At 38.7% G+C, this 12,269-nt stretch overlaps 1 protein-coding gene across 2 annotated transcripts in view; it reads left to right on the top strand.

Annotated features, from left to right (window-relative positions):
- CD163 (CD163 molecule) overlaps positions 1 to 11,747 on the top strand; it is a 26,645-nt gene extending 14,898 nt beyond the window's left edge. Inside the window, exons 7-16 of one of the 2 annotated variants that reach the window (XM_011952589.1) lie at positions 3,417 to 3,731; positions 3,827 to 4,141; positions 4,513 to 4,605; positions 4,686 to 5,000; positions 6,107 to 6,427; positions 7,517 to 7,825; positions 8,191 to 8,229; positions 8,822 to 8,938; positions 10,333 to 10,428; positions 11,689 to 11,747. In XM_011952589.1, coding sequence (XP_011807979.1) covers positions 3,417 to 3,731; positions 3,827 to 4,141; positions 4,513 to 4,605; positions 4,686 to 5,000; positions 6,107 to 6,427; positions 7,517 to 7,825; positions 8,191 to 8,229; positions 8,822 to 8,938; positions 10,333 to 10,428; positions 11,689 to 11,711 — 1,943 coding nt within the window. In that variant the 3' untranslated portion in view covers positions 11,712 to 11,747. Of the gene's footprint in view, positions 1 to 3,416; positions 3,732 to 3,826; positions 4,142 to 4,512; positions 4,606 to 4,685; positions 5,001 to 6,106; positions 6,428 to 7,516; positions 7,826 to 8,190; positions 8,230 to 8,821; positions 8,939 to 10,332; positions 10,429 to 11,605 lie in introns of both variants that reach the window. The other variant, XM_011952582.1, reaches the window with a different exon arrangement.
- Positions 11,748 to 12,269: the final 522 nt, after the last annotated feature.

Genomic DNA, 12,269 nt, shown 5'->3' with positions numbered 1-12,269 from the left:
GTTTTTATGGTTTTAGGTCTAACATTTAAGTCTCTAATCCATTTAGAATTAATTTTTGTATAAGGTGTAAGGAAGGGATCCAGTTTCAGCTTTCTACTTATGGCTAGCCAGTTTTCCTAGCACCATTTATTAAATAGGGAATCCTTTCTCCATTTCTTGTTTTTGTCAGGTTTGTCAAAGATCAGATGGTTGTAGATGTGTGGTAGTATTTCTGAGGGCTCTGCACTGTTCCATTGGTCTATATCTCTGTTTCAGTACCAGTACCATGCTGTTTTGGTTACTGTAGCCCTCTAGTACAGTTTGAAGTCAGTAGTGTGCTGCCTCCAGCTTTGTTCTTTTGGCTTAGGATTGTCTTGGCAATGCGGACTCTTTTTTGGTTCCATATGAAGTTTAAAGTAGTTTTTTCCAATTCTGTGAAGGAAAGTCTTTGGTAGCTTAATGGGGATGGCATTGAATCTATAAATTACCTTGGGCAGTATGGCCAATTTCATGATATTGATTCTTCCTATCCATGAGCATGGAATGATCCTCCATTTGTTTGTGTCTTCTTTTATTTCATTGAGCAGTGGTTTGTAGTTCTCCTTGAAGAGGTCGTTCACATTCCTTGTGAGTTGGATTCCTAGGTGTTTTATTCTCTTTGAAGCAATTGTGAATGGGAGTTCACTCATGATTTGTCTCTCTGTTTGTCTGTTATTGGTGTGTAGGAATGCTTGTGATTTTTGCACATTCATTTTTTATCCTGAGACTTTGCTGAAGTTGCTTATGAGCTTAAGGAGATTTTGGGCTGAGATGATGGGGTTTTCTAAATATACAATCATGTCATTTGCAAACAGGGACAATTTGACTTCCTCTTTTCCGAATTGAATACCCTTTATTTCTTTCTTTTGCTTGATTGCTGTGGTCAGAACTTCCAAAACTATGTTGAATAGGAGTGGTGAGAGAGGACATCCCTGTCTTGTGCCAGTTTTCAAGGGGAATGCTTCCAGTTCCTTTATTTCTTTTAAAGAATGAGTTAAAAGAAATAGTTTGTATTTCTTAAGTACTTTATATTGTGTCTGAGTATTTTCAAAGAAACTTACTTATGTTGATGGTTGTGTTTCTTAACTCGACAAAGAGCATCTTCATAATATAAATTCCATTTATTATTTCTGATGTGTCTTTTCTTTATATTTTAAATTTCAGCTACAGTAAGTTACTTATAATTCTTCAGTGACACCATGCTATTTAATGAGTATATTCCTTAAAGGTTGTTTCACACACTCTGTATTTGGCAAACTCCTCATCTTTTTTCAAGATCCAGTTTAGATCTATGGTATTCTCTCCTACATAGTCTAAAACAGAGCGGATGACTCCTTTTTTTGTTAGTTTTATGTCTAATACATATTTCTATTTTTGGATTCGTCACTATTAAAATATGTATATCTTGTAGTGAACTGTGTTCGTGGAGGAGAAGTCTGTTAGTGAGAAATTGAATAGCTTTGAAAAGAAGTAGCTTTTTCCTAGGTACATAAGGTAGGGAAATACATTTTAAGTAGAGAGAAAAGTTTCTACAGAAGCACAGAAGTATGAAAATTATGGCATGCCCAAGCATCTTTAGGCTGGAGCATCAAATTTGGTTGATAAAATAATAGATATTAAAGCTTTTAAGGTAACAGCATACTATTTTAAAGTGTACTAAAGAAATAGTGTTTATCACCTCTCCTTAATTTTAATAGCTGGATGAAATTAGGGAATCTGTGAAAGCTGTTTGTGCTGCAGTTTGCTCAGAAGAAAAATGGGAGTGGTAACAGGGCCTACCTCACAGGAATTACACAGTGAGCTATAAGTACATGTTAGCTAATATGATGATGATGATTATTTTTAGTATTATCTATCTTCACTGACAGACTGAACTCTGTGGCAGCCTTTTTAACCCACTCATCATCAGATGCCTAAAATAGTCAGACAACGTTATAGGTTGTTATGTCATAGGTCGTTACATTGATCCTTTTGGATTAATTACTGCATGCCTGATTATTACAGAAAACATAAGAAAGTATGTAAGGGATCATTGCATAAATTTTAAGGACACGTTAAGTTAGCTAAAGAAAAAACATCACATGAAAATATTTGAAATTTATTAATATATTTATAATCATGGCATAAATTTCTTGGAAAAAAGACTTAGAAGCAAGGAAGCAATTTAGGAAGCTATTGTAGAGGTCTGCATGACAGATGATGACAAATCACTTTACGGCAATAGCAATAAATGTGCAGAAGAAGAAATATGCTGGAGGACTAAGAGATATGGTGGTTTTCTACATGTGTAATATTTCATGAGGGTCAGCACTTTAGGCTCTGGAATATACTGTCTGGCTTCAAATTCTGTTCTCTTACTAATTCTGTAGTAATTTGTTGTGTTACCTTAGCAAATTACTACATCTCACCTCTCTATGTTTCAGATTACTTGTCTGTAAAATCAGAATGATATTAACAATTGTCTCCTAAGGCAATCTTAAGGATTAAATGAAATAATGTTTGTTAAATGCTTATTGGAATGCCATATATATAATATAATAGATGCTCACTTAATATTCACTGCTATCATTATTACCATTATTTGTGGTGAGATAAAGTGGTGGTTCAATTTTAGGTGATTCTAATTTGGTCTGCAGATCATTAATTAAATAAAGCATATAGTGGGCTTGTCATACAATAATTCATTCAACTTTGAATACTTTAAGTTCCACATGTCTAAGCAGGTACGTTTGTGGATCTAAAATTAAAGAAAAAAGTATGGATGAAAATATATTTATTGGCAGTTGAGACATGTCCATTGAGCAGATGAGAAGGTTATGGACAGAACTTTGACTCGAGGAATACATGAAATATTTTGATAAAGCAGTATCAGAAAGAATGGAGGAGAAAATGGTACAAAGAAGGGTCATGTATACCAAACGTAACAGACGTCAAAAGGAAGAAGTCTGATGTTCATTTTGAAAATGAGAAGTATATTGAAAAGCTTTACATAGAACAATTCAAAAAGGTTGAGCAGACCCCAGATTGCAGTGCATACAGGAATGAGTGCAAGACTAAGAGATAGCGATAGTAGATACACATTGTTTGTGGTCTCTGATGTTATTATGAATAAAGAAAGCAAAATGTTGGAAGAACAGAGTTATCATTGCCTCTGGGGATGGTTGGCTGCACAAGGTGAGGTCCCAGAATTCTCTCAGATGGATGAGTTCAGCTAGGAATAGGGAGGTCTAGAATTATCCATACCCAACTCAAGGCAGAAAAGCCAAGACAAACAAGTGTAGGAAATCACTGAGCACCCTCGTCTCCATTTCCCACTCCACACCACCTTCCTCACCCTCATCATGAATGGAAACCTGGGAATCATATTATCTCTCACTGAAATAATATTTATTTTTCAGCCCACAGGGAACCCAGACTGGTTGGAGGAGACATTCCCTGTTCTGGACGCGTTGAAGTGAAGCATGGTGACACGTGGGGCTCCGTCTGTGATTCGGACTTCTCTCTGGAAGCTGCCAGCGTTCTATGCAGGGAATTACAGTGTGGCACAGTCGTCTCTATCCTGGGGGGAGCTCACTTTGGAGAGGGAAATGGACAGATCTGGGCTGAAGAATTCCAGTGTGAGGGACATGAGTCCCATCTTTCACTCTGCCCAGTAGCACCACGCCCAGAAGGAACTTGTAGCCACAGCAGGGATGTTGGAGTAGTCTGCTCAAGTAAGACTCAGAAAACATCTTTAATTGGTTCTCATACTGTGAAAGGGACAGGGTTAGGGAATCATAACTTTTTCTAAAGCCCTGTCTCCTTCCAGGATACACAGAAATTCGCTTGGTGAATGGCAAGACCCCATGTGAGGGCAGAGTGGAGCTCAAAACGCTTGATGCCTGGGGATCCCTCTGCAACTCTCACTGGGACATAGAAGATGCCCATGTTCTTTGCCAGCAGCTTAAATGTGGAGTTGCCCTTTCTACCCCAGGAGGAGCACATTTTGGAAAAGGAAATGGTCAGGTCTGGAGGCATATGTTTCACTGCACTGGGACTGAGCAGCACATGGGAGATTGTTCTGTAACTGCTCTGGGTGCTTCACTATGTCCTTCAGGGCAAGTGGCCTCTGTAATTTGCTCAGGTAAGAGGATGAGGGGCAGCCAGTGATAAGTCTTAAGAGAAGGTGTACATAGGGTTGAAGAACAAAAGTGAAATGCAGTGATCCATTTTGAAGGGTCATGAAAAGAATGAATACTAATTCATGCTTCAGAGTATTGACCTCATTTGTCTTTCAGAGGGTGAGCAAACCTAATTTTGATGGACTTCATAGTTATCCAGTGCTTACTATGTGCCAAGCCCATCTCAAAGCACCTGATTTATTCCAAACTTGTTGACCATCCACCTTCCCCTCTATCTCTAAGCTATGTTTGTCCTCAACTCATCCATATAACATTTCGTCTGACTCCCCTAACCTTTTGTATCTTGTATGACTGAGTACTTTGGTGTTTGCAGGAAACCAGTCCCAAACACTGTCCTCGTGCAATTCATCATCTCTGGGCCCAACAAGGCCTACCATTCCAGAAGAAAGTGCTGTGGCCTGCATAGGTGAGACTCTGTGACAAATCTATGAAAATATTAATAACAAGCGGAATGCTCGTTATTAATATTTTCATTTCTCTTTGCAGAGAGTGGTCAACTTCGCCTGGTAAATGGAGGAGGTCGCTGTGCTGGGAGAGTAGAGATCTATCATGAGGGCTCCTGGGGCACCATCTGTGATGACAGCTGGGACCTGAGTGATGCCCACGTGGTGTGCAGACAGCTGGGCTGTGGAGAGGCCATTAATGCCACTGGTTCTGCTCATTTTGGAGAAGGAACAGGGCCCATCTGGCTGGATGAGATGAAATGCAATGGAAAAGAATCCCGCATTTGGCAGTGCCATTCACATGACTGGGGGCAGCAAAACTGCAGGCACAAGGAGGATGCAGGAGTTATCTGCTCAGGTAAATTATGCATATTACCTCTGGTCACAATTACATAGAGAAAGGACTGAGAGAGGGTAGTGAGGGATATTAATCTTAAAGATTTTCCTGAAAAGTAGGTCCAAAAGGAACTATTGTGGGAGTCAGGACAACAGAAGTCTGGGTTTGATGTGCTGGTGGTACTTCATGAGCAAGGTACTGTAACATTGTAAAGAGAAAAGACCAGAAATGGTCTTGTATATCATGAAAATGACAACAAAGTTCATAATGAAGGTTTTTAATAAATATATTTTGGGCTGGATATTAGATAGTGATCCAATGGCAACTCTTGATAATTACAGTGTTAATAAACAAGTAGATTTAAAGGGATAAGAAGAAATACGTATGTTGCATCATTCTACAGGAAAAAAGATAATTATCATGCCCAAGCAATTTTTCATGGCAGATAAATAAGACTTACTTGTCATAGAAACAAAAATTAGCGTGAGGTTACTGCCCTTGCTTTGTATACACAGTGAGTTTTAGAAAACATTCTGAAGTTTTAAAATGTACTATTTCATAATATATTGGGGGAAGCAGAACTATGATTCAGTAACAAGGAAATGAAAAACTCTGTATCCCAGAAGTGATTTATTCCTATTTTAATGACATAAATCTGGTAGAAGACATGCATAGCAAAACTGTGAAGTGTCAGCAAATGAACTATGTCATTTTGAGAGATGTACACAAAACATTGATTTTAGTGCCTGAGTGTCTAACAATTTTAACTATCAAAGACAGCTGCAAAAAAAAGAAAAAAAGTATTTTTGGGAAAAAATCCAAACTATGTAATTGAAAAAGGCTGAGCCTTTGAGTTCTGGAAAGTCCATTAGAATCATTGAGGGCAATCTGAAGAGGTCTCTGAGTCCAAAACCTAAGACTAAAAAAATTGTAATGCATTTATAGAATAAATAAAATATTTTAATAATATCTATGAAATCATCCAGAAGCTACTAACGAATTATTAGTAACTGACATATTGTACTATTGTACCTATTTTTAAAGCCATTCTTACATCAAGGTAAAGGGAAGGAGTCTTTGAATCTTCAGAAAAGATGCCAAACTACTAATTCTATGTTTCACTGCAGAGTTCATGTCTCTGAGACTGACCAGTGAAGCCAGCAGAGAGGCCTGTGCAGGGCGTCTAGAAGTTTTTTACAACGGAGCTTGGGGCAGTGTTGGCAGGAGTAGCATGTCTGAAACCACTGTGGGTGTGGTGTGCAGGCAGCTGGGCTGTGCAGACAAAGGGAAAATCAACTCTACATCTTTCGACAAGGCCATGTCCATTCCCATGTGGGTGGACAATGTTCAGTGTCCAAAAGGACCTGACACGCTGTGGCAGTGCCCATCATCTCCATGGGAGAAGAGACTGGCTAGGCCCTCGGAGGAGACCTGGATCACATGTGACAGTGAGTATCCATTGACTCATATGAAAATTCCATTCTGCAGTCCCACTATCATCTTTTGGTAAGGGACATTGGATTTTATTTTCCTATTCTCACATTGGCTTAAGTTGTTAGATCGAATTAAGCAAGAATGGGTAACTTGTGGGTAATATCTGTCCTACCTGGATGGTGTAATTGGTTTTATTTAATTTGGCCTGTAGATATTCAGGATCAGCTTTTATTATTCTAAAGGATATCATACTCCCCATGGTTGGCTTGAAAGATTTATTCAGTTGCTTTCTCTGAGGAGGAGAGAATATGTGATTTAATATTTGACTGTTGAATGGTTTACCTTACCTTCCCATTTTTCTTTCAAATATTATCTTGTTACACTAATATAAGGAGAAAAGCAGTCAGAAATCAGAAAGATCAATTCTGAGGTATTTCCACATTCTACAGGTTTTTTTTTTTTTTTTTTTTTTGAGACTGAGTTTTGCTCTTGTTCCCCAGGCTGGAGTGCAATGGTGCGATCTTGGCTCACTGTAACCTCTGCCTTCCAGCTTCAAGCGATTCTCCTGCCTCAGCCTCCCGAGTACCTGGCTGGGATTACAGGCATGAGCCACCACGCCCAGCTAATTTTGTATTTTTAGTTGAGCCGGGGTTTCCCCATGTTGGTCAGGCTGGTCTCGAACTTCTGACCTCAGGTGATCTGCCTGCCTTGGCCTCCCAAAGTGCTGGGATTACAGGCGTGAACCACTGTGCCCGGCCTCTACATCTTCTTAAACTGTGAGATTTCTGTCAACCTGCCCATTTCCCAAGATCTTGCCTATTTGAAAGAACTTGACATCACATATTTATAATGTTAACTTTAATCATTTAACATTTGCTGGGTCACATTATGTATATTATGTGCAGGATGAAATATACCTAGTTGGCTGTAATGACAAGTCCTCTTATAAAAGATAAATTTTGTAAAAATGTAAATTTTAAAATGCACATTCAGTAAAATTTTAAATAGTTTTTCTTTTTAAGTTTCAAATCTCTCTTTTCACCTATGAACTCTTGGAAACTTTTAGAAGTCTTAGAAATAGCTACATGTCTCTCATTTTTCAGACAAGATAAGACTACAAGAAGGACCCAATTCCTGTTCTGGACGTGTGGAGATCTGGCATGGAGGTTCCTGGGGGACAGTGTGTGATGACTCCTGGGACTTGAACGATGCTCAGGTGGTGTGTCAACAGCTTGGCTGTGGTCCAGCTTTGAACGCATTCAAAGAAGCAGAGTTTGGTCAGGGGACTGGACCCATATGGCTCAATGAAGTGAAGTGCAAAGGGAATGAGTCTTCCTTGTGGGATTGTCCTGCCAGACGCTGGGGCCACAGTGAGTGTGGACACAAGGAAGACGCTGCAGTGAATTGCACAGGTGAGTGCCAGAAGCCTGGATTGAGCTTGGAATCTCTGGTAGCAAAGAGGGGTTGGGCAGTGACGTGTGTTGTGTAAAAACCGGACTTATCAACACAGGGATCTGGTGGGGATTGTCATTAGAGAATCATAATGTCTCTACTGAAAGAATGATGAAAACAGTTGTTGTACGTTGGCCTTCACCAAGGAGACACATACAACCTATATCCCCCGTGCAGAGAAAGAAAGACTAGAGGACTCTAGTTTTAGGTGGGAAAGAGTCATTTACTTGGTTGAGAGGTACTAAGGGATCAGACAAGGAAATCAAAATGTTTGTTCTATATATCACACAAAGAATTAAGCCTCTCTCTCTCTTTTCTCCCACAGATGTTCCGGCACACAAAACCCCACAAAAAGCCACAACAGGTATGTCATGGAGTTTATGATGATAAGACCAATTATCTGCATACATAGAATTTTTCTTGTTTAGAAATTTTAGGTAGAAGTTCTGAGGATTTTAAACACCGCATGTTCTCACTCATAGGTGGGAACTGAACAATGAGATCACTTGGACTCGGGAAGGGGAACATCACACACTGGGGCCTATCATGGGGAGGGGGGAGGGGGGAGGGATTGCATTGGGGAGTTATACCTGATATAAATGATGAATTGATGGGTGCTGACGAGTTGATGGGTGCAGCACACCAACATGGCACAAGTATACATATGTAACAAACCTGCACGTTATGCACATGTACCCTAGAACTTAAAGTACAATAAAAAAAAAAAAAAAGAAATAAGGGATTAGTCAAGGAATTAGGAGGATGTCTTTTGTCATGAGTTCTGGACAATGAGATACACAAATAAAATCATTCCTTTATAAAAAAAAAAAGAAGTTCTGAGGATTTGATATTTACCTCAGGGATCCTGTATTTGACCTAAGAGAGAGTCAGTAACTAGGGACCTTGGTCTTTTCGATAAGACACGATCATATCAAGAGATATTTACTTTTACTTAGGTCACGCATCCCGTCAGTCATCCCTTATTGCAGTCGGAATCCTTGGAGTTGTTCTCTTGGCCATTTTCTTCGCATTATTCTTGACTCAAAAGCGAAGACAGAGACGGCGGCTTGCAGGTTTGAGCCAAATTAGGGTTTATCTAGTATGTCTGCAGAATAAGGGGGTTCTTGGGAAGAAAAAAAAATTAGACTCAAGTCTAATGGCCAGATAGACGGAATCTAAAAGAGATTTGAGCAGTTTCTCAAAATAGAGGGAAGGGCCAGGACAGTGGCTCACACCTGGAATCCCTGCACTTTAGGAGGCTGAGGCAGGAGGATCGCTTGAGTCCAGGAGTTCAAGACCAGCCTGGGCAACAGAGGGAGCTCCAATTTCTACATATTTTTTTCTTTTTTTAAATAGAGGGAATAAGATTTCAGAGGAGAAAAGGGGCTTTAGGTTGCATTGATGATTCCTGTGTTCTATCTACACGCTTAATTGGAGCATTATAGAATTGAAAGTTCGGAGTGAGTATGATAGACATTATTTAGGATGACTTTTTTACTTAAACATTTATTTTCTCTTACTATAATCAATCTCCTTATTACAAATTTTACTGTTCTGTTGAGCAATGTATTAGGCTCTGAAGATACAGACATGGACAATAAATCTTGGTGGAACTTCAAGTCCGGTGGAAGAGATATATATGTAAACAAATATACTACAATGTAGCCATTGTACATTGATAGGAAAAAGAAACAAAAGTGGCATAGAGAAGGGCGTAATTATCTGAAAGGGGAAGGGGATTACTGGAGGCTTCAAAGAGGCTTGGGGGACATATTTCAAACATAGGGGCTCAGAGAATTGGGTGAGGAACATTCTAGAGAAGAGTATATACAAGTGTAGAGAAGCCTAAAGGATGAAGCATTTCATGTTTTTTTCTGAGGGGCAGGGGGAGAAAAAGTTGAGTGCAAGGAGAGAGGCTGCTAAGTCAGAAGAGAGAAAAGGCACAAATTATGAAGTTCTTATGTTTCACATGAGATTCATAGTCATTAAAGAGTATTATGTAGGGGAGTGAAATGGTCAAGATATCTTTTAGGAAGATCTTTTGGCAACAGGATCTATGAAGATTAAAGGAGGACCACATGACTGACAGGAATGGCATTTTGTAACAGTTGAGGTGAAAAATGAAAAGTACTATAACTATAGTAAGAATGGAGGGGAGAAGAAAGACTTTTAAAGATACTTAAGAAAAGCTCCAGTGAGTTATGGAAGACTGCTTACCCAAATTATGGTCCTTGGGTAAAAATAGTGGGTTTTTACATTAATACAATGGCAGTGGGGAAGATTTAGCCTCATGCCTATTTCCTTTGAGTGTGGGGTGTTATAAGGGAAGAGCTTGGAAGTAGAATGGGATAGAAACAATAGCATGGATGAGGACGAGGTATGTTTGCAGCGCTGGGAAAAAGCACACATACAGGAAGGGAAATCTTATTATGATAGGTGATCCCTAACCTAGGATCTCTGTTTTCAGTTTCCTCAAGAGGAGAGAACTTAGTCCACCAAATTCAATACCGGGAGATGAATTCTTGCCTGAATGCAGATGATCTGGACCTAATGAATTCCTCAGGTCTGTGGGGTTCTTGGTGGGTCTATTGCCCAGGGGTTCAGTCAGGGGCTGCAATTGAGGCATAGATATTTTACTTTGATAAACAGCTAAAAAATTCTAAAAATGTAATGGGAAGCTTAGATGCATATAATGGACAAGAATGACTGAAAATTATTCCTGGAGTACATCAAAATTGCAATCATAGGGAGGCCTTTAGCTTAAGAGATCTGTGATTATTCCTGATAGAGGTAGGAAAAGAACCATGCAGCGGAATGTTATGACTTGGACCTCATTTTATTATAACAGAAATTAATCTTATGAAAGACTGTCATAAGTGTTCACAGTTTAACTTTTTTCTTTAAATAAATTTTGTTGTGTATATTTAAGGCATACAACATGATTTTATGGGATGTATATAGATAGTAAAAAGCTTACTAAAGCAAAGCAAATTAACACATCCATCATCTGACATAGTAACCCTTTTGTGCGTTGTTCTTGTGGCAAGAGCAGCTAAAACCTACTCACTTAAGGTGAATCCTATATACGGTACAATTTTATTACCTGTAATCCTATTGTTGTAAATTAGACCTCAAGACTCGTTCATCCTACATAGCTGCTACTTTGTATCTTCTGACCTACGTTTGTCTTTCTCAGTTTCTTCCATTCCATTTCCATTTCCTGTCACTTTTTTTCTCTACCTTGATATTTATCATATTTTTCCCTGAAAGTCAAAAACCTTAAACTTTCCATATCTTTATTGCATGAGAAGCCGTCAAAATCCACAGGACTAGCCTTATTTCTCATCACATCATGCCGTTGTGTCCTTGAACTTCTGTTTAGCACCAATGCACTAATTGTGCCTCTGGGGCAGGATAACTTGACTGGGTTGGAAGAAATATCCCAAAAACCATTGTCTTTATCCATGAAGGGTCCCTGACCTTCTGAAAGGGGCCTGCCTCACTTCTTCAATCCAAAGAATTATGCATCTGCCACTGTGTCAGGGAATATATTTAAGGTATAAGAAACATGTACTGTGTCAGGAAACATATTTAAGGAATAGAAAAGACTTTCTCTGCCCCATGAATCACCCATACTTGCCTTCCTAGTTATGGGTAGTGTTTTCAATTGCTCAAAGAGCCTCACAGTTATGTGAGGAGAGGTCTGGTTTATTTCCCAGTAATTATTTTCTTCCTTTCAGAAAATTCCAATGAGTCAGCTGATTTCAATGCTGCTGAACTAATTTCTGTGTCTAAATTTCTTCCTATTTCTGGAACGGAAAAGGAGGCCATTCTGAGGCACACTGAAAAGGAAAATGGGAATTTATAACCCAGTGAGGTGAGTGATGAGAATTTATTAGTCATTGTTCAAAACAGCTACATTCCTTTTGAGGATTGAGAGCTCTTCTGGCATTAGAAAGAAAGAATGTAATATACATATTTTATATGCTTATGTGCATATGTTTGTATATGTATATATCTACACTGAGAATATGTAAAAGCTTATAAATATGACTGATTCATCTCTTAATTATACACATACATATATAGTAAGAAATAATAATAACACATTCATGGAGCTAAGGAGAAACTGAGTAAACAAATATAAATTAATCTTTTGAAGACATTACACGTATCATTTCAGGAAAAAGATAAGACATATTATACATCTGCATTGTATAATACATGCTATGGTAAAGACTGTACAAGACACTACAAGAATACAGAAAATTTGCCTAAGAAACTTTGGGGTTGTTGTAAGGTGATGTGATATTGAAGGTAAACTTTAAAAATGACTGAAAAATAGACAGTTCCAAAGAAAGTTCACAATATGTGCAAACTAGAGGCAGAAAAAAGAACCATGCC

The sequence above is a fragment of the Colobus angolensis genome, unplaced genomic scaffold (genome assembly GCF_000951035.1).
Source record: "Colobus angolensis palliatus isolate OR3802 unplaced genomic scaffold, Cang.pa_1.0 Scaffold11, whole genome shotgun sequence".
NCBI lineage: Eukaryota > Metazoa > Chordata > Mammalia > Primates > Cercopithecidae > Colobus > Colobus angolensis.
Note: the sequence above shows the minus strand (reverse complement) of the source record. Positions and strands in the feature narration are given on the sequence as shown.